General features: G+C 36.2%; 1 protein-coding gene across 1 annotated transcript in view; it reads left to right on the top strand.

Annotated features, from left to right (window-relative positions):
• Positions 1 to 24073, top strand: part of PKHD1 (PKHD1 ciliary IPT domain containing fibrocystin/polyductin) — a 557030-nt gene that overhangs the window by 254848 nt on the left and 278109 nt on the right. The window contains exons 46-48 of the mRNA XM_063441645.1: positions 5950 to 6196; positions 8415 to 8592; positions 11914 to 12109. Coding sequence (XP_063297715.1) covers positions 5950 to 6196; positions 8415 to 8592; positions 11914 to 12109 — 621 coding nt within the window. The remainder of the gene's footprint in view (positions 1 to 5949; positions 6197 to 8414; positions 8593 to 11913; positions 12110 to 24073) is intronic.

Raw genomic sequence — 24073 nt, 5'->3', positions numbered from 1 at the left:
CCAGGGAGCCCCCCGCAGCACGTCCGCCCTCCAGCAGCACCCCGGCCATATGAGAGTGAGGTCCTTGCGAGGACCTCACAATCACATGGCCGGTATAGCTGGCTGCAGCAATGCCAGCAAGGGGACTGCCTGTAATGACACGTAGTCCCCCTGCTGGCTGAAATCAAATAAAAAAATGTTAAAATAAGTGTAAAAAAATAATTATATACTTAGATTATATATATATATATATATATATATATATATATATATGTGTATATATATATATATATATATATATACACACATATACATACACTGTCCAGGTGTATTTTAATATTAATATATATATAATTATATATATATATATATATATATATTAATATCAAATTACACGTAGACTGATACTGATTAAATATATATATATATATAATTATTGTTATATATATGTTTATATATAATATAAAAAAATAAATATGTAAATACGTAAAAAAATAATTAAAAATAAATTATAAAAAAATATATAGATGTGTTTTATTTCGTTCTAACTGTATTGTGATATTAATATATATATATATATATATATATATATATATATATATATCGAAATACACGTAGAATGAAATAATACATATATCTATATACATAAATATATACCTATATATCACTATATATATATACCTATATATAAATAAAAATATTAAAAAAATTATATATATATATATATATATATATATATATATATATATATATATATATATAATAAACAATACACAAGATCCAGCGCACTCTCCTATCTACTAAACAGCAACTTCAATGTTGACAGATTATATTAGTTTTTAAAAGTTTTTTTTTAAAAACACCTTAGCTAGGCAAAAAATAATGGGGATTTAGTTACATTATATGATCATACATTGCTCATAAGATCATACATTAATCTCATAAGAGCAGACATTAGACTGTGAGAGTAGGACCTGCCAAATATGGGGTACATTGACGTTGTGGCAGGCTTATGCAATGTATGATCATATAATGTAACTAAATCCCCATTATTTTTTGCCTAGCTAAGGTGTTTTTAAAAAAAAACCTTTTAAAAACGAATATAATCTGTCAACATTGAAGTTGCTGTTTAGTAGATAGGAGAGTGCGCTGGATCTTGTGTATTGTTTATTGTATAATATGGCCCCCAGCAGCACCCCATTTAAGCATGTTCAGGTGAGTGCAACCGCCCCCCCCCCCATGTTCCATATATATATATATATATATATATATATATATATATATATATATATATATGTATATATATATATATATATACATATATTAATTCTACACATATATTTATGTAATATTTTTACATAATTAGGTATCCTAATTAATTACAATTAGCGGGACCTGCCTGACAACCCATGCCGAAAGTATAGGGAATTTAATTTGCTAGCACTATATTTAACCCTATAACTTTCCAAGACACCATAAAACCTGTACATGGGGGGTACTGTTTTACTCGGGAGACTTCGCTGAACACAAATATTAGAGTTTCAAAACAGTAAAATGTATTACAACGATGATATCGCCAGTAAAAGTGATTTTTTTTGCATTTTTCACGCACAAACAGCACTTACACGGACGATATTATTGCTGCAATACTTTTTACTGTTTTCAAACACAAATATTTCTGTTCAGCGAAGTCTCTCGAGTACAACAGTACCCCTCATGTACAGGTTTTATGGTGTTTTCAAAAAGGTTTTTTTCACATTAAAATTTGCCAGATTGCTTACGTTGCCTTTGTGACCCATGGTTGCCCAAGAATGAAAATTACCCCTATGATGGCATATCATTTGCAATAGTAGACAACCCAAGGTATTGCAAATGGGGTATGTCCAGTCTTTTTAGTAGCCACTTAGTTACAAACACTGGCCAAAATTGGCGTTTTTTTGCATTTTTCACACACAAACAAATACTAACGCTAAATATGGCCAGTGTTTGTGACCAAATGGCTACTAAAAAAGACTGGACATACCCGATTTGCAATACCTTGGGTTGTCTACTATTGCAAATGGTTTGCCATTATGGGTGTAAATTTATTTCCTGGGCTACTATACAGTCTCAAATGCAATGTAACCAATCTGGCGAATTTCAATTTCAAATGTAACACGCTATATTTGACCCTGTAACTTCCCAAAACACCATAAAACCTGTACATAGGGGGTACTGTTTTACACGTGAGACTTTGCTGAATACAAATATGTGTATTTTATTGCAGTAAAAACAAACAGTATTATGACATTGACAGTTAAAATGTCATGTAGAACTAAAAAAATAAACATTTCTTATTTTCTCCCATTTTTTCATATTAAATTATGTTTCATAGCTAAATATTTGATATTTAATGAAAGCCCTCTTTCCCCTGAATAAAATGATATCTAATAAGGGGGGGGGGGGTGCATTTAATATGAAAGAGGTGAATTACGGTTGGACAGACATGTAGCGCAAATGCCAGGTTTTGTTTACGTTTTGTTCTGTTGACAACTTGTACATTTGGCTCAGTCCTTAAGGGGTTAAAGGCATACTATAGTCACCAAAACAACTACAGCTTTTTGTATTTGTTCTGGTGAGTATAATCATTCACTTCAGACATTTTGCTGTAAACACTGTATTTTCAGAGCAAATGCAGTGTTTACATTACAGCCTAGTGATAACTCAATTGGCCACTCTTCAGATGGCTGTTAGAGGTGCTTCCTGGTGCAGTGCTGCAAGTGTGACTGACATTCAGTGTCTCCACCCTCTGCATGCAGACGCTGGACTTTCCTCATAGAGATGCCTTGATTCAATTAATCTCTATGAAAATATGCTGATTGACCAGGGCTGTGTTTGAATCATGCTGGCTCTGCCTCTGATCTGCCTCCTTGACCGGCTCAGCCAATCCTATGGGAAAACATTGTGATCGGATCAGAGAATCACTTCCGATGATGTCAGCCAAGCAGGCAGATCAGGGGCAGAGGCAGCAGCTAAAAGTAAGCTCTCTCTTTGTTTGTTTTCACTTCACTTGGTAGCACTTTAATTTAGTATGCACTAGTTTATTTTTATTTAGTTTTAGGCAGGGAGACTAGTTCAGGTAGGCATTAGTGGTTAGTCCACGGTGCCGAGTAACCTTTTTTTGGTTTATGGTTATTGAGGCTTTGTTCCTCCATCTTCCTCCCTGTGATTTTTACCTTTAGCTATACCTGCCGCTAGTATACATGCTGGGAGTGTGTGGAGCTAGGGATAACAACATTATTTGGATTTTTTAGACACATTGTGTGTCTGTCTAGTTGGACCTTAGCTCGTTTGTACATATACCTTACTATCTGTATAAGTGTAAATCTCCCTTTACACTCATTTTTACCTGCTATTCTTTTATCCTAAGAAGTATTAAAGGTAGGGCATCCTCTCATTTTCATTGTTACTCTCTCCTTAGGGCCTTCACTGATCCGCTATTGTATTTTCCTTTCATACTACCTGTGGGTCATCCCCCATCATCAGTGAGAGTAACGGTGGGCATGTTTTTGGAGCTAATCCACCAGCCCCTTATCTTTGTCTTTTGGGGCTCCTGGATCAGTTTCTTTTTCCTTATTATTTTACCTCTTATAAGATTGTACTATTTTTAGGGAGGCCAGGTGCGGCTAGATGGTAATTTTAACACTAGAATGTGAGGAATACATGTTTGTGTTCCTGACCCTATAGTGTTCCTTTAACTCATTACTAGGATTTAAATTTATATTTCTGCTGTTGATGTTCTACTAGATATATGGAAAGAGTGTGGCTGAAGGATGCTGTAAAGGATCCTGCTATCCGTGCAGCGCTGATCCTTGTAGCGTCTCCCGAAATCCAAGCTGAGTAGAGTAAAATAGTGATTAAAGCTCCCAATCCCCCAAACATGAGTCGAGACTTCATGAAGGGGTAAAACGATCTGTTTATTGATGGCCAGACTCAGCCCTTTTATGATGGTCTTCCAGCAAGGGAACTCCCACAAGGGACCTTGTGGAAGACTGTGACAAAATATACAGCACCAATCAGTGTACAGTACAATTAGCAAACACACCCACAGTAACAGTGCAACCCCTCCTCTCTATCCTGGAGATAATTAACTTAAGTGGTTGCAGGGAACCTAATTATCTCCAGGTAGAGAAAAACACGTCCTTTTTATATTTTACAAAACTGTATTAAAATCTATAACTTAGATTTAACCAAACATATTCCCCCTGTTCCACAGCCCCCCAGATAGCTTGGATCTGAGCGCATATTATAGGCGAATAGCGCTCAGATCCCACGAACAAAGTTCTCAATATCGTCGAGTAACGTTTAAGTTCACCAGTTGTTCGTGCAATTCAATCCGAAGAGAGTTCCATAATTGTAGCTACCTGGGGTCGGTATGTCTTGGGTGAAAAGAAAGTCCAGAACGGCAAGGTGATTAACATGTTTGGGAGATATTACCCGTATGAACGAGAACTCGGTACTTATCAGCGGTGGGTGGCGGAATAAGTATCCAAAAATAGTTCCAGAGGATTGTTGTCTTTCCACCGCTGAGCGTTCGACGGTGTTAAAATGGCGACTGCCACGTGTTCGTCAAACGAACGAGGACCACCATGTCTTTCGTCAATTACCTTGCGGTTAACTGCAAGGTCTGGGAGGTAAATGAGGGGCACACGACCTCAGTGGGAGGTCGGGTGATTCGGTAGTTTGTTCAGTTCTTTGGAACTACACAAATTAAGTGTATATATGTTTCTCTGAGGCTTGTTAAAACAGGGATTTCGTTACAGATGCAATATGAAACTTAAATTTATGGGTCTGATGGTGACTGAATATGTTTTCTGGTCTATGTTGTTCTGATATAGACCTTATGTAAATATATCATTAACATAAAGGTATCAGCATAGGACTCTATTTCTTACAATATATGGAAGTTATGTGATATTTTAAAGATATGTGAACTAATGTACATTTTCACCAAATGTTTTAGCTTTGTGCTGTTCCCAGTAAGTTTATTTCCTGTCTTGTGCCTTCCTTAACACACATCTTCAACTGCTCTCTCTCTTCTAGGGTTGTCCCTGCTGACCTTAAACATGCCACTGTAGTACCCATACTGAAAAAAATCATCTCTGCTGCTTTTGACACCGTTGATCATGCTCGCCTTCTTCAAACTCTTCAATCACTCGGTTTCTGTGACTCTGTCCTCTCGTGGTTTTCCTCTTATCTCTCCTAACACGCATTCAGTTTCAGTGTCTCCTTTTCTAATGATACCTCCTCACCTAGTCCTGTCTCGGTTGGAGTCCCCCATGGCTCTGTCCTTGGTCCCCTTCTATTTTCTCTTTATACTGCCTCTCTTGGCAAATGTATTACCTCATTTGGACTCCACTACCACCTGTACGCGTATGACACCCAGATATATATCCCCTCCATGGGTGGCTCCCTTCCTATGGAATAGTCTGCCTACTGCCATCAGGCTCTCCCCTAGTCTTCAATTGTTTAAGAAGTGCCTTAAAACCCATCTCTTTAGGAAAGCTCATGGTCTCCCAGAGTAACCTCTACCTCACATACCGGTCTCTTGCTGTCTCCTAAAGGGCAGCACTTTATTCTCTCCTCCAGCTCTGCTTCACCCACCTTATTTGATTGCTATTTCCTGTCCTAATGTTTCTTATACCCCACCTCCAATAGACTGTAAGCTCGTTTGAGCAGGGTCCTCTTCAACCTATCGTTCCAGTAAGTTTTCTTGTAATTATCCTATTTATAGTTTAATCCCCTCTCTCATAATATTGTAAAGTGCTATGGAATCTGTTGGCGTTACATAAATGGCAATAATAATAATAATAATGATAATGGTTATAGCCACCAAAGTATCCTAGGTTTAATGCAGATACAAATTATATGAAATATTGAATTATTATTTTAAGACTTTGTAATGACAACAATATCTGCCATTTATTTCAGGAGGCTTCACTGTGACATCTAAGCATCTGAAATTTCTGAATTCACCTAAACAAGCTCAATTTCCTTTCCATCACTCTGCTATAATCGAAGACCTGGATGGTTCATTCTTCGGATTGAAAGGGAGCCATCTGCTGTCTTCTATGAGTATTCTTCCAAACTCATGTTCAGAATATTTGAACATCAGTGGAGCTGTACTTGGCAGTATTTGTGGAGAAGAGGTCATATTTCATCGCATGTCTATAGGCCTGTAAGTAATGGCAATAACACGGGCAACATAAAAACAAATACATTTTATTTTATTTATATATTTGGAATTATGAGGCAAAAATGTGGTTCTGTGTTGAGCTCGTTTGCATATGCCCACCCGGAATCCCTTGAAGTAGTGAGAGCACTGTGAGAGCACTGTGAGATTTCTGTGGGAAAAGCAAGTCTTATGGCTTGACTGGTGTGTGTGTGTGTGTATATATATATAGATATATCAGTAAAAAACTTTTTTGGCAATGAAACAAGATGGTTGTGAATAAGGAGCTTGCATATCCAGACCAATTTTTTATTGACTTTCTTCTGGAAGCCATCTCACTGTATTTTTCACCTGAGAAACTAATATTGCATTGTTAATTTGACCAATTAACACAAAAAATATATACTCATATTATTTTAATATATTGTAACAAATTTAAAAGGTTATGTTGACGCATTGTTTAGAAGCCACCTTTATAATTATATATAACATGCATTACACAATTGTATGTTTTAAAACATGGCAACTGCAAAAATATTTTTATTAAGACAATTGTATTATGTAATGGAGAGTTAGATACCCACTCACTTAGGCTCCATAGCGAGGGATATATCCTATCTATGAAACGGAAGGGTCAGTGAGTCTGTAGAAGATAAATATTTAGGGTCAGACTCAGGGGACGTTGAATAAGTTTCACAATGGAGTGCTGCATGCACAATTTTTTTTTCAGAAGGTCTCAAAGCTATCAGGACTTGGGGACATAGCATTCTGTGTATTTTTTTGGTGCAAATTGTCTGTATTTAATGAGTGACTCATGCCTACAACTCCCTTGGAAATGTGTGAATCACTTTTGTGAATGTGAATGACTGAAATTTATAAAAGTCACACTAGATGGCAAGACAATGGACAAGCTCATAAAGGCCTGATTAATAGAAATAAAAGAGGCTGTACTAAGATAAAAAAAAAAGTATTCTAACAGAACACATTTGACATATGGAAACAGTAGGTGAAGAGAGCCCTGCCCAAGCAAGTTTACAATCAAAACGTCTGTGGAACAAAAACAGAGAGAAGTGAGGGAATCATAAGATCTGGATATACCTGAAAAGATGGATGGGGAATTTGGGAGGAGGAAGCACAATGTATGGGAAACATCAGAGGAAGGTTGTCAGGGATGACCAGTTATGGGCAAGCTTTTAGGCTTTTCTAAAGAAGTGTGTTGAAAAGACTTTTTGTAAGCACAACAGAGGTGGGGAGCGTCACATGTGGCATGGAAGGGCATTTCATAAGGGAGGGGCTGCCCTGCAGAAGTCCTGAAAAAAGTTGTCTGGTGTACAGGTATGAGAACAGGACAGTAACAGGTCATAGGCTGAGCCAAGAGGCCGAACTGAAACATATATACTAATGAGGGAGTAAACATAACCAGGGGCACATTTATGGAGAGCTTTATAAGTTAGTACAAGGACTTTGAACTGAATCATAATCAAGACAGATGGGTTAGGCTTGAGAGTCACATTCTGTAAGGTAGATGAATGTCAAGGTGGGTAGGGGTCCCAACATGCAAAGCTAAGAAATCTAGAAAGAATGTTATAACAAAAGTGAGAATGGTCAGAGAACAAACCGAGTCAAAGGATGCAGAAAGACAACAAGACAATAGTACAAGCCAAGGGTGAAGGAGCATAGAAATCAAAATAGTCAAACAAGAAGCCACGGTCAAATTCCAAAAAAGGCTATTACAGGTAGAACGCAATTTTGGGCTACTGAGACCATATCATGGCACAGATCCCCTTGTATGGTGAGTTTATATAGCCTTAGCATCTGAAAACATCAGAATAGCACCAAACATCATTGGTTTGCAATAACTCCGAACTTGCATCATTTATGGCTACACGTTTAGTGTAAGTATTGATGTCCACATCAATATTGACGCAAGACTATAATGAGGTTGGAATTTTGCCTTGCATTGATATTGAAACTGGAACTTAGTAAAGCATTACACTTGGCATGAGAATGAAGCAAGGTGCAAGGGAATGGGATAAAAGAGACATGTGATAGGGCTGGAAGAAAGGAAAAGCACAGAAACTCCCTCTTGGGAAACCGGGGAGAATGTACTAAGTGTAGAGGAGGAGGAACCTGCCCCTTTACATATGTATTATCTGTTGATATATTTAAACACTATAGAAGATTAATGTTGTGAAACTATTTGTTATTTATTATTTTTTTAAAGGGAAAGAGCCCCTGGTACCAGCTATAACGTGATTATAAATAATAGCATGAATAAAACCATGACTTTAAACTATGTTGAAGATACATTGTCAAATGAGTATGGCTGGATGGCATTGCTCGTGGATAAAGAGACTTATACAATTGCATTCAACTCTACTGAAATGAGTAGCACTTTGCAAGTAAGTGTTAAAAGTCATCCCTGTAAGCATGTGACTTATGGAAACGGTAGAACTATAAGGACATTTGCACCCTATATGAATTCTTCCGCTCAACAGCTGAGGAACTTTTGTAATGAAAATGTCAGATGGTCAGATAATATAGCCAAATCATTTTAGTTTTATATATAGTATAATTATTATTGGTATTCTTATTATTATAAGTCAATATTATAATTGCTGCTCCTGCTATTATTTAAATTTTCTAAGTGCCACCATATCTTTTTTTTTTCTTTATAAATTATTTATTTATAGTTTTTCCATTTTGGCATAACGTAGGTATGGGTTACAGAAAAAAGAGAGGGAGGTAAGTACATGACGGGGGAAGAAAATACAGTGACATTGGTAGTAACTATTACTGTCTTATACTGGGAGCGCTCAACAGAGTTCATGGGTACAGATAGGTGATTTAACAAGATACATTATAAATATATGTGATGTGTAAATCAGAATTTTTTTGTTTGTTTGTTATTTCGAATGGCTCTGTAGTTGTGGTGACTGCCACCATATCTTATAACACTGTATAATGGGTTATTATATTTATGCAGTCATTAGGAGAAGTACGATCTTGAAATAAGATTATTTACCATAATTGATTCACTGCTACAGTAGTAAGTGAGCTTGTTTAAAGCTTAGAGCACCCACCTTTATCTTAGCTAACATGCTTTGTAGTCCACAATATCTGAAGTTCTAAATGTTTCCAAACCTTACCTTAGTGAATAAACCTACGTGTCTGATTGGTTATAATGGGCAGAGTGTATGAGCCGATTTGGTTGTGTACTTCTGCAATATATTGGAGTCTGTAGTATGTAGTGTAGTATACTAATCAGTACAATGAAAAAAAAAAGTTATAAAAGTGAACAGGAAATAAAGAAAATATTGGAATAAAGGCTGGTCTTACTTATTTGTATTATTGTCTATAAGAAAAAGAAAACATTTTAGAACAGTTGTAATTTATGCATGTATTTGCACAATTATGCAACGGGTTAACAGCTCACTACGTGGTGACTAAATCACTGATAGCCACAAAACACCATAACTTTGATAAATAATATTGTAGATAGCATATGTCCTAATTAATATCAAGAAAGATACATTGATTTACTGTAGATGCCGACATGCTGTGGTCTTTTTTTTTAGACATCTCATCAATGTCAGTCTTGACAGCGGTGAAGGACAATCTCAGTTTAAGGCATGACAATGTTTTATTGAAATTAACACAAAATGTCAGCAGCGAACGTAGCACGGGGCAAGTTTTGTTTTAAAAAATAACTTTTGACTTTAGTAGTATTTTTAAAGAACAAAGAAATTCGCTGTAACAAACAGATTTGATATATTTAAAATTCTAGTTATAGGCTTAGTAATTAAAGAAATTAACTGCTTGACTTCAAAAGAAAGTTAATGCTGTGGATTTTTTTTTATTACAGTGGCGTTTAATGATTGAATAACAATATGGGACATATGTAATAAAAAAATAAGAAGATTTAAATGAATGAGAGTAACCAAGAGTTGCCAACATGATTGTTTTTCAGTTGTTGTACCTGTTTCACATCATATGTAATCATCAGTGACCTGTTTCATCCACTTGAATTTAAAGGGAACTTTGCCTGGGCTTTAATATTATCTCTATATTTAACAAATATGTACTAAGGTGTGAAAAAAAAAATCAAATGTAAAAATTCTTGCAACTGGGTGCTTCCCTCTTAGTTTCCTGTCAATTACTGTTGTAAGCTCTGGCCTTTGCACCATGAAGTCAGCATAGAGAAAGCATACAGAGAAGAGGAGAATGAAAATCAAAATTTCTATAATTTAAACTCAAATGGAAAAACTGAAGGAAAAATAACCAAGTTGTGACTATCAGTTGAGAGCAAAAAGACAATTCTCTCAATCAATCAACTACACCCGCTCTGGAGGATGTAGGTTTGAAAAAATGTAAACTCCTACTTAGGAGCCTCCAGATCTCCAGCATTAGTGGTGGATGCAGGGATGGTAACCCAGCCAACCCTCTGTAAGATGTCAACCCCATTCCAAATTGGTTTGACTTTTTAGAATAGCCACCGTGAACTCTAGTGGTTATGGTGCATTATATGTTCTTTTAGCACAAGTTATGTGATTTGTAATGTTTTAGTCAATGATTGAGAGAAAAGTGACAGTTGCCTGTTAAGTATAACCCATGACTAGGAAAACCAACAAACAAACGTAATGGAAAAACTAAAATCAATAGAATTAGTTTTTTTTTTTTTTAAACATTATTTACTTGTTAGAGGGCTATTTATAGTCCAACCAACAACATAGGCGCTGTCTTTCAATATTCTGGTGTTTAATAATGGTGTATGCTTCCCTGTGGCTAGCTTATAAAGGACAATTCAACCCAGGGACATTCGTTTCACAATGAAGAAATATAGTCATAGTAATTCTCTCGTGGTGGAGAGGGAATATGCTGGACTCACTTACAAATGTGAAGAAACAGGATTTTATGGTGAGAAGAGAACATGACTAGAACTTTAAACTTAATACTTAAAAAAAATAAGACCAGCTGTATATGTATATATTCATTTTTGCCTTTATGTTATAATGAATGACTAATCTTTACCTAAATGAACATAATGACTATTGAAGAATATATAAAGTAATGTAGAAATATACATAAACGTTTATTCTAGGATGTAGTTATACAATCAATAGTTTATTCCTGATCTATATGACCTTTATATGCACCGGTATTTAAGAAACTCCCATTATGTTTATATTCCAATAATCTATTGCATTTTTAAAGTATTTTAATCTTAAAGCAACTCTGTCACCTTCTGAGGATTTTGCGTATTTTTCAAAGACCCGCCAGGTTACATCCCACTTAAGGTGTGGAGGTCTCAGGGTCAATTCAGGATATATATATATAATCACCTGAAACTGATTAGATTACGTCTTGTGATTTGCAAGAAGCAGCTCAATTCCCAAAATCGACAATACGTGATGGCAGAAGCACTGCCTTTTGTTACATATTGTCAACCACAGGCCTTACCATAAGAAAAAGGTACATTCTACTTATAATAGTTTAAGAATTTCTAATCTTCCCACCTATTTTGTTACATCTTTGACATTCTAAAGTATTTATAAAAAGGAATAAAAGAATCGATATAACAAGACAAATTCTACTTATGTCCTAAATACTTAATACTTAAAACATAAAGGGTTTCCTTTGGCAAATGTACCTTTTCATGATTTACTATGTATTAAAGAATTGTAGTGCACTATTATTTTTATTTTATTTTGCTTTATTCTCAGTACTCGGCTACATTTGACAATTTCAGAATTGGGAATTACATTTTGGTGGAACACAAGGATTTGCCAAACTTTGAAAACATCAACATAACTTGTGGCTCACAGATTGGTCGACCATTTCTGTCCCTCAACTTATCAGGGGAGAGCAGACCTTGTGATTGGTCTTTTGACAGCGGCCTCAGAACATTGACCTACTTGGGTAAGAAGATCAATTAGCCTTGTTTCCGTAAATATCTTTGTTCTTCGTGTCTTACGTCAATCACCAATTTATAGAAGATTAATGTCAGGACTCAAAATTGCCGCTTGCCGCTAGCCTTTGGTGAGTGAAAATTTTGCCTTGGCTAGAAGACATTCACTCTTGGAGGGTATGCTATTGATAGAAACTTTTATGGTTTGGCTAGTAGCATAGGATTACAAAGGTATACTAGAAAATGTACTATACTCATATAGTTCTATAGGAATATACTCTAAAGCAGTGGTTCCCAATTCATTGTTCCCATGGAACCCTTCAACATGTATCAACAGTGTATCAACATCGTGAGACAGCCCCCACCCTCCAATAAAACACCTTTCAATTACAGAGGTATATTTTGTATGTAATGTTTGCATTTGCGTTTATGGGATTGTTTGGATGTAGTGTTGGCTTTTAAATGCATGTGTGTAGTATTGGTGTTTAAGTGAAGGGTGTGTTTGAGTGTTTGTATATAATTTTGGTGTTTGAATTCAGGGGTGTTTTTGTATGTAATGTTTGTGTGTCCTGGGGTGTGTTGGCATGTTATTTTGGCGTTTGATTGCTGGGATGTATTCCACATACGTACATACATACAAATTAACACACATACACATATTTATAAACACACAGACACAAAGATACACACTGACACATGAACACATCTTGACACACAAATATACACACATATACACAAACACAGACATATACACACACTAGCGCATATACACACTTGGATACACACAGTGACACACACACACCTTAATACACAGATACACGCACACTGACACATAGATACACACAGTGGCACTCGCATACAGACACTCAGATACACACAGTGACACACAGACACACTCAAATACAGACACTGAAACAAAGATACACACAATGGCACACACACTTACACACAGATACACACCCTGGCACATACACACACTCAGATACACACACACACACGTACACACAGATATACACCATGGCACACACACACTCAGACACACACACACACACACACTTACACACGGATACACACACTGGCACATACACGCACTCAGATACACACACACCTTAACACACAGATACACACACACCAACAGAGATACACTGAAAGATACACACACTGACCCACAGATAGACACACTGGCACATACACACAGATACACAACCTGGCACAGACACACAGATACACACACTCAAATACACATAGTGACACAAATATACTGACACACACAGGCACATACACACCTTAACACACAGATACACACACACACACACTGAAAGATGCACACAGTGACACTCAGATACACACAGTGACACACACTGTCAGATACACACCGGCGCATGCACTCAGATACACACTGACACAGATACACACAGCGACACTTACACACAGATACACACAGCGACACTTACACACAGATACACAGTGGCACATACACACACAGTGACACATACACTGACACACAGATACACACAGTGACACATTAATACACACAGTGACACATACACACACTAACACACAGATACACACACACAAACACATTGTCAAATACACACATGTCACTTTATATATATGCAGTCATCCTCCTGTTAGAATACCTGTTGTCTGCCAGAGGGGGACTTGCTGGCTGAGGCTGGTGTGTGTGGGGGTAGCTGCTCACTCCTGGCTGCTGCCTCTCTTCCTCCAACGCAACATTTTCTATATAAATGTGCGTCACTTCCTCCAAGCATCCCATACTACAGGTACCCTGTAGCGCTATTAATCAGCCACAGGGCTGACTGGGTCCCTGTGCAGCAATGCCCATTGGATGGCCCTAAGTACATGGGCATCCCGATGGGCAAATCACTGCAGAACCCCAATTTTATTTCTCGTGGAACCCTAGGGTTCCGCGGAACACCAATTGGGAAACTATGTTCTATTATTATTATTATTATTATTATTATTATTATTATTATTATTATTATTATTATTATTATATTATTTATAGAGCACCATCAAATTCCGCAGCGCTTTACAATGGGTGGACGAACAGACATGTAGTTGTAACCAGACAAGTTGGACACACAGGAACAGAGGGGTTGAGGGCCCTGCTCAATGAGCTTACATGCTAGAGGGAGTGGGGTAAAATGACACAAAAGGTAAGGATAGTATTAGACTAGTGACAAATGCAGAAGAGGAATCAGTTGGGAACTATTAAGAGTTTAGTTGATGCGCTTTTATGAAGAAGTGGGTTTTTAATGATTTTTTGAAGGAGTGGAGACTGGGTGAGCATCTAACGGAGGAGGGAAGCCAGTTCCACAGGAACGGTGCAGCCCTCGAGAAGTCTTGAAGGCGAGCATCAGAGGTGGGAGTACGGACAGAAGATAGACGTACGTCTTCAGCAGATCGTAAGGGCCTAGACGGGACATACTTGCGTATAGGGAGGATAGATAGGTGGGAGCAGCATTATGTAGACATTTGAAAGCAAGAACCAGAACTTTAAATTGAGCTTTATATTTTATAGGAAGCCAATGTAGGGACTGACAGAAAGGTGAGGCATGGGAGGTGCGGGTGGACAGGAAGATGAGTCTCGCCGCCGCATTCATTATGGACTGTAACGGCGCAAGTTGGGAGCAAGTAAGACCACTGAGAAGTGGATTACAGTAGTCAAGGAGAGAAAGTACAGTGGAATGGACCAACACCTTAGTCGCATCTGGCATTAAGTAGGGGCGGATGCGCGCAATGTTTTTGAGATGAAAATTACAGGATTTGGCGATAGAGTGAACATGAGGCTTGAAGGAGAGGTCGGCGTCAAAGAGAACACCTAGGCAACGAGCCTGCGTGGTGGAGCTGATGGTAGCACCATTGACTTGGAGGGAGACAGACACAGGAGTAACAACACTTGAGGGAGGAAAGACCAGAATTTCAATTTTGGTCAAGTTTAGTTTAAGGAAGTGGGCAGCCATCCAGTTAAAAACAGCAGAGAGGCAGTCAGAGACACTAGTCAAGAGTGACGGGGAGAGATCAGGAGAGGACAGGTAGATTTGCGTGTCATCTGCATAGAAATGATATTGGAAGCCAAGATCTCTAAAGAGATCAACCTTAATCTTACCCAATGTTTATTAAAACTAATTGATATATTGTGTGAAAGACAATTTGTTGACTTTTTTGTACTACTTGCTTACATTGGATCCATATCTATACCTCATCAAACTTATCAAACCCATAAAGTGTTCTTTATTTTAATTTATGCCTCTTTCTGCTAAATATTGTCACAATATTAATTTAAATTGGACCTGTTACCCACAAAATCTGTGGATTATAGGCCTTGCTTCAGCTATATTGAAGTAGAACTTTATTACGTGTTGGCAAAAAAAACAAGGTTACATATAATCTACCAGATATATTACTAATCAAAGTTTTAGCCCAGCTGAGCATTATGGGTAATGTGGCCTTTATATAACTGCTGTAGCGTGGTAGCCATCAGTGACATATCGATATATTTTTAAAACCTAACCTAAAATGTAATCTATACATTTGCCAACAATTTGACTAGCATAATATATAGATGGAAACTAACTAGTTGCAATTGATAATTTTGCACTGGCGAGTAGAATGATACCTATGGTGTGTGTTATATGGCTTGCCGTGGCAAGCAACATTGAAGGCCTGGCTAGTTGAAAATGATTTCACATTTTAAGTCCTGGATACAATTATATTTCCTACAGAGTTACAAATTGCACTCATATATTTTTCTATGGGAGGTGCACTTTATAGAATGCCAAAGTGGAATCTACCAGACAGTAAAATGCATTATATATATATTGTTTCCCAGCCTTGTTTTTATATTGTATATAGTTATTGCTGACTGATGATATTTCTTACACATTAAAATATGTATGTAACGTTCACGTTGTCTGCTATTGTCTCTTGATTAACAATGACAGCTTATATTGTGGGTCCATGCCTGGTCTTTTTATTGCCTAGTGGACATGTGTATATGGTGAAATGATTCAAGCCCATCTGGCCTTTTGTCATGCATAACTAATACAGTCCACAAAAAGATGCATTTAACCCCATGGGTGTTTTTTTTTCACTCCTCTGTAATTCAAAGATTTAACGTAACAAGAAGACAAAAGTAAACACACCGTCAAATTATGAAAGTTAAATAACATAGTAACAACAATCGAGGCTTGAGAAAATGATTTAAGCACATCAGTTTCAATATTTCACACACCCACGTTCCTGTTTTGATTCTAAAAAAAAAAAAATGTAAATTATTGAGAAGCTGGTAAGATAGCTTAGTGGATACGACCAATATATATTTTCAGTCATAGGTTTTATTCTCATCAATGTCATTTCAACTTTCAACATCATTAACATAAAATGGAGACTGTAGACTTATAGAAAAACGATTTCACATATTTAATGAAACTAAATAAAACTGTACAGCATTAAACTGAATGATACATATTATTATTAATAATTTTAAAAAGTAGTCACAAAATACAGGTCTTTTGCATGCACATAGATAAGAATTACAAAATGTATAGGTTAAAATAGCTGGAGATAAAATCAGGAAAAAAAAAATCCCACGTTGATATTTGGGTTTCACATTCTTTAATGCAGTTGCCCAATCAGCACAATTGCCTGTTTAGCATATATGACCTTTGTATGACTTTGAAGTTAATATTTCCTCTATTACCTCATTTTATTGGGTCATGGAGTCTAGTTTTTGTTACATGCAACATATGTCCAGCAAATAGGGTGTGCCTAGAACATTGTGCCTATTGGAGCTTGACATGTCATTTACACCTATTATGACCTTCCCAGATAGTTTTTTTCCATTGATGGTTCAGTGATTGCAAAAGATTCACAAATAATCCAATTATCAGTGGTGAATCCCCAATGAATTGGGTTTAGGAATTTCACTGCTTAAAATTTCAGATCAAGCATTATCTAGAAGACAGTGCCACATCTTTAGACATTCCATTTCTTTTAGATCCAAGGTTATCTAGAAAAAAATATCGGTGGCACATTCTTTATATGGAATGGAGGGTAAAGTATAATAAATAGAATCCTGATTTATCTCTTATAATATACAATTCATTATGATAGGAAAGAAAAAGAAAACAAATATTTATAGAAGTCTTCACAACGCTACAAAAACCGCAATAATCACATGCATTGCTAATGAAACATAATAAATATAGAGTATGAAGATTTTAATAAATTCACTAAATGGAGTAAATAAACACCCTAATAGAGGTTAACCCCTGAATTACTGAAGGGTTCAGGAAATGCCCAGTCCCCTGGCAACAAAGTTGTAAAGGGGCACACTCCTAAAAAGACAGATTCCTGCCCCCAAAGTGCCCAAATATTCTTAAAAAAATCCTGGTGGGCTCGTGGACACTTTCAATGTAGAAAAAGATTTACTTGCATGAAGATTTCTAGCTACATGGACTGCAAGAGAAAGATACATTTCTTTTTATTTGTGTTGTGTTTTTATTTGTTCTGTAATTTATTTATTTTTTGTGATCACATAGTTTTGTTTATTTTATTTAGTTGCATTGGAATGTGATGGATCTTTTTGTTTGGACTCCTTCTTCTCAACCCTGCAGCTCATATGTGGAGAAACATTTATTCAGGGTTATTCTTTTTTACTGGGTTCCAGGGTGGACCCACATTTTTCAATCATTATTATTATTTATTTTTAATAGAGACAATTGCTTTCCTGGGTGTGAGGGTGTCAAATGTTTCTTTCTAATTACAAGCTGTGACCTTGCAGATTCTATGCATTGATTTATTATTTTACTTTTAGTGTCACGGTGGAGAGGAGTGCATTGCACTAAAAGGGTTAATTTTACCGGCAAAGTTCACATAGAAATACTTTATGCCTGTTGTCACTATTCAAGCCCATGAAACCTCAAAGCTATTTAGTAAAAAGTATTTGTGCGTATCTGTGTGTGTCACTGTATGTGTGTCATTGGGTTTCTCTGGTTTCCTATGGATCACTTCCACTTACAAACCAAACATAACGGACTATTACTAACTGGTGACACATCAAAGTTATGTCAGTCAGTTGGAGTTGTATTTTTGGTGTTACTTTGCTACAATGCCAGTTGTATGCGTCAGGCTCAAGTTAATTGGGTGGGCAGACCTTGTAGGGGGCATCACCAGTGAAGCAACTTGCATCACTGGTAACACAAATAATCAGCGGGTCTATCAGGGGAAGTGGGTGTGTCTAAAGACTATAGAAACAATCCTGAGATATTTCAGAGCACAGCATGATAATCTCATAATTCAAATGCTGTTACAACTATCAAAAAAAAAAAAAACCCAGACCCAGCATGGACTCTGGGAATGATGGGCACATGCTAGTTACTCGAGGTGAAGCATTAAGGCCTATCCACCCACTATCAGTGTTTATAAGGAGGTGTTTCTTTCTAACAAGACCTCTACTGGATTTTGTTGTCAATTCAAAACACTCACTTCTTCCTGCTATTGGCCACAGCTGAAGAGAGCGCATGTACTCATGAGTTAAATCACTGCAGATGCACCATTACATGGGCTGTAGACCTGCTGTTTCTTTACAGAACTAGAGCACCATGAGTGATATCCATGTTGTATTGCATTGGGTTACTGACCTGAGATGACAGCATAGCATATGGAAGTCAGTGAACATCAGACTTTACCTGGGGCTCTGGATTCATTGCTGCCTCTATGATACTAGGGTGATCTCCAGGGACTTGTGCAGCTATTTTACCTTTTGTTACCAAGTTTTGGCTGCAAATGATGCAGGGATTATTGAGAAAGCGGTTTTAAAAAAAAAAACATAAAAGTGACAATAAAATGGGGGTTCTCTTTAGAGTAGAACTTTTGTTTAATTTGAGGAGGAATAGAGTGAGAGTTGTACATCCCATCAAGCAATAGAGAACACAATTGTCGGTATGGACACCCAAGAATTCTGTGTCTACAGACACCTGGGATGTAAATCCATCTCTGGTTCAGTACAAAAAAGTGGTGAAAAGTGCCGAAGATGTAGGAAAATGGAAATGGGGTGAATACTAGAATCAACAGAGAAGCAGGTATGACAAAATGCCTACTGATATCAACAATACATGGGACATTTACATTTAACATAGATGGTAGTGGGTAAATTACATTGTCAAAGGTTTTTTTTTTTTTGGGGTGGGGGGGTTTCATATAATCTTTCTTTCCTCCTCTTTGTCCATCCCTCCCAAAGGCTTTTGAATGAAAAAAGTGTACTTATCTCATATCCAACTTTTAAATGTGCATTGGCAAGATTAAGAATTTGCAATGTATTTATATTGTAATGTAATCACAAAGTTCTATTTGGATTTGACCATTTTAATAAAATTAAGAAATTTGAGTTGACTAAATATACTTTTTGATTAATTTCTATTCTAAGTACAATAATACAAATAATAATTTAGATTTTACTTTTTGTTAACAAAATGGTTAATATGACTCGAAGTGTCATTCTGTGTACATATGTTTGTGATTTTAATTACGCACTATGTTTATATGACTAGTCTTTAGCATTTTCTATTTGTCTATGACTAAGCAATAAGTATAAAACAGCTCTTTCTCTTGGATGCTTGCTGGGCCATTGTACAGTTTGTGTTTGTGTTCATGTTTCCTATATTAAGAAAACATAGTTTGCCAATGGGAGCACTTGATTTTTTCTTTCATTATTATTTAAATATTCAATCGTACTTTGTCCTGCCTTTATCGTTGAATAGTAATCAGGTCTAAGACTATGTGATTGGGATATCTTTACTGATATAATGTATCTGTGTAGCTATTGTATATTAAATGCAGCTCGGTTAAGAGCTGATATGTGTTCTAAAGCCAACCCCCTCCACCTCCTTCCAGTTTGCAAATATAGTCATGGAATCAATGTGGAGGTTATTCATGTGTACACACACTTTCAACTCACGTAGCTTTTTTCTGTTACTGACAGTTACCTAATTGTTAATTTCAAGGACACCCCTTGGGATCATGAAAGGTAGATGACAATAGGATTGAGAGGGTGGTCTAAGCAGCAGAAGGCAGTAGGAATGAAGCACATAATGAAAGCCATACTTGAGCGTTCTTTAAGCAGCCATTATGTTGTTCTAATAGGATAATTCCTCACTTTACATACAGCCCTGTCAATTTATTCAATGCTGTGTGTTTCAGTCTGACGCTTTAACTATTCTCTAACACCCGTTTAACCTTTACGAGACAAAATAATGGCTCATTTTAGGACAGAGACAAAACATGTGATCTCAGCCTCTCCTTAACTTTTAAAAATATCTATTTTAAAGCTTATTTTCATATGTCCATGCTCTGTAGTGCCTAATTTATTTTTTATTATTATTATTATTTGTTATTTGTATTTTAGTCACAAAACAATTTAAAGCTAATAATTTACATGCATTTGGCTGTATCAAAAAACCCGAAAATGGCATTTACAGAAATCTAAACTTGTTTTTTCTGACGGGAGTGAAGAAATAAATGACAATCATTGTCAGAAACTTTTGAATACCATTGAGATTTTGCATGCTGTATTTTATGTTTCGTGTCCAAAATATGAAAGATCACACATTTAATATTTTGAGTTAATTGCTGCAAAGATGTTATTTGCATGGGAGTGAGCTTTCAGAAATCACTAAAGTATTTTATCCAGGGACATTTTTCCATCTTTTACATTTAGATTTTTTTTTTAAATTAATCTAATGTTTTTCAAGTGGTAAAGCAATGTACTATAAAGAGAAAGAAGTGGCCCCTAAAATTTGACAAGTGTCCAGTCTACTATGGGATTTACATTCAAAACATTTCAATTGTTGTCCTTAACGAATGGGTATTTTGCTGATATTCACATGTTTGTAGATCCAAAATAGCCTCAATGTTCTCTTTTAACACAAACAGCCCTCATTACAACAACAAACAATTTTATGACCATAACAGTTATTCACGAAATTCAATTAGATTTTGATGAAACCTCCAGTATTGCTTCAGGCAATAAAAATAATGTTACTTCGAGGTATAAATGATAAAACAACATATTTAGAATATTTTAACCCTTAACATCAAGGACTATTTAAAAAAAAACAAAATAAGAATAGGAAAAATTTATGTTTTTAATTCTTTAATATTCGTTTCTCCTCTTTCTTTTCAATTTTCTGTTCTTATTTTTAGTTACATTAATGGAATGATATAATTAGTCAACCAAGTAATCCAGTTTACAAGCTTTGTAGAATTCTTTAGCTGCCACTCAAGGAAAAGCCCGAGGCCGACATCGAGTCTCCTCGTTCATGTGACTCTGTCTCCATGGCTACTGGCTACATCTGCTGACATACCGCACTCTATTTACTGCTTAATTAAGAATTTCACGCTTAGACCTTATCAGCCTGGAAGAACAAGAACTTTAGTGTTAAAGAAATTCCACATTTAGGGAGCTCCACAAGGAAAGTCTTTCTTGTAGACCTGACAGAGTCAAGCCTTTTTGATTTTTTCTATTTTATACTACCCTTTTGGCGACTTATCTGCCACCCTTCAATCAAAAATCATTAAATAGGGCAAAGTTAATGAGCATGTAGCATATCAAAAGAAGGATGTTTGCTTGAGCTTAGGAGAAAAAGCTGTAAGGGGCTACATAGCAACCTCCACATCAAAGAGAGATGGTCTGCCTTGTCAGCAGGCAGAGAAAGAATCATTTGTTCCCATTTGACTTATGCAAAAGGTCTGGTATGTTAGAGTCCCGTCTTGCAGACGCAAGTCCCCTCTTCTCGTTTGTGCGTCAGCAGTTAGGCAGCTGGGCCCAAACTACATCAGTCAAAGCGTATAATCACTTGACTTTATGTTAACAAAGGACACTTGTAGGGGGCGGTCAGTAGGAGGTCTTCATTACAATAGGAACACAATTATTGCAGCTGCTAGGAGGGCTATAATTCTTCATATAAAAAGCATGAGGCCTTATGAGCGAGGGGAAATCGAAGTTTATTATTTATGTTGTGACTTTTGGAAGCACTACGCCGTGCCGGTGGGGGTCCAGCAGCTGCCCGCGTGTAGATTCTTTCCAATAATTATACATTCTGCTAGGGGTTAACTTACTTTTGACCCCAGTCTTTCTCTTTATGAAAGGCTTTAGGAGTAACACTATTATATAATGGCAGGGGTGCATAAAAGCACTAACGAATGGTTATAAATTCATATCAGATGCTATTTCATTCACAAGCATGCTCCTAAATTCACACAGTCTTTGCTCAGATGAACCTGTCAGGGAACGAGTGGGTTATCCAGGAGCCGAACAGCTGAAGAAGAGCTCTTCAATGACACTTTTTGTTGAGCTTCAGATGCTCCATGAGGACCTTCGATCACAGGAAAAGCTGTATAGCACAAATATATGAGAAAGAATTGTGAGTGTATTTGTGGTGAAAGTAAAACTGCATCAATAAAGACCAGCTGTTATTGATAGCCCATTCTCAGTCCACATTTGTGCATAAGTATTGCTTTTTTTTATTTTTTATTAATTTATAGAACATCTATCACCAGGAATTGGCAGAATTAAATTGTTGATCTATACATATTGTGATTAAACTTCACAGATCAAAAAAAGTTCTGTTTACATATTATACAGTGTAAACAAAACTGCATGTGAGAATAGGTTAGTGCACAAATGAACATAAGTCCAAAAAAAATTAATTGGAGGAAATTATAGATGACAAATGACAATCCACTCGCCGAATAGGCAAAATGTAACTCTTGCAGACATGTTTTGTGGGAAAGCTACACATTATGACACTGTAAGAAATCCAACAAGAATGTTTGCTTTATTTGTAAAAGTGAACGTAAAATAAAAACAAAACACAGAACACTACTAAATGAAATAATGGAATAGAAATTACCATTAAGAGTACCATCCTCTATTTATTGGAAACCCATACTAATTTTTCCAAGGTCAAAGTACGATAGAGAACCAGGACAAAGTTGCAATTGTAGCACATCGTTGTCTGAGTATTGCCCCTAGGTACTCCTGTTTATTTTTTTAAATGACTAGATTATGCAAAAGTGATGGTAATGCATAATGGTTTATTAACAATCATACACTTATTTCAGTTATCATAAGTATGTAATTTGCCATTTAGAAAAAACTAATCTCAGTATGTTAACACTGGGGTTTATTTATTAAATAGTAAATTGTGGTGAAATGAAATCCATAAATGCATAATTCAGATTTAAAAAAAAGTGTCCACGAACAAATATATCCAGTTACTGGTTATTGATGTTTTAAAAGTTGTAAACAGTTATATCTACTAATAGTTAGGGTTATTATACCAAAATGTTTCAGACGTTAACCGTGGAATGTCAATTTTTAGGCTCAAGTAGCTAAACTGGATAAATAGCTGAATTGCAGAAGTGTTCCAATTTTTTTTTTTTTTTTTGCATGTCCCTGGTTAATTCTTCATAATTCCCAGAATGGTGAAGTAATCAGCAATGTTTTAAAGCAGGACTTACCAAATGTTGCCCCAATATTTCAAACTATGCATTTATTTCTAATGTGCATAGATCAATATCGAGGTATCACGTTGAAACAATTACAGACAGCCGTAGAACATCACAAAGTCATTATAATCTTTGAAAACTTTGGAAACTTCTTTTGTTATAAGGAATTATTCTGTTTTTCTTGATTCATATTCAAACTCCAAAATAAAATGAATTAGGGAATGAGGAGTGTGTTATAAAATGTATCTATACTTTCAATTGATGGAGTCATTCACAGTCCAATGTCGGTACCTAATAGATAAGGATTTTTGTCTTTCTGACAAAAGAGCAGGAGTATTTTGAATGCTATCATAATCCAAAGACGTTACAATCTTTTTCTGCTGTTAACACTATCAAAATTATAAGTTTTTATTAGAAAAAGCGCCAGCAATGAATAAATG

The sequence above is a fragment of the Pelobates fuscus genome, chromosome 2 (assembly GCF_036172605.1).
Source record: "Pelobates fuscus isolate aPelFus1 chromosome 2, aPelFus1.pri, whole genome shotgun sequence".
NCBI lineage: Eukaryota > Metazoa > Chordata > Amphibia > Anura > Pelobatidae > Pelobates > Pelobates fuscus.
The sequence above is the reverse complement of the archived record's forward strand: the minus strand, read 5'-3'. Positions and strand labels throughout refer to the sequence as shown.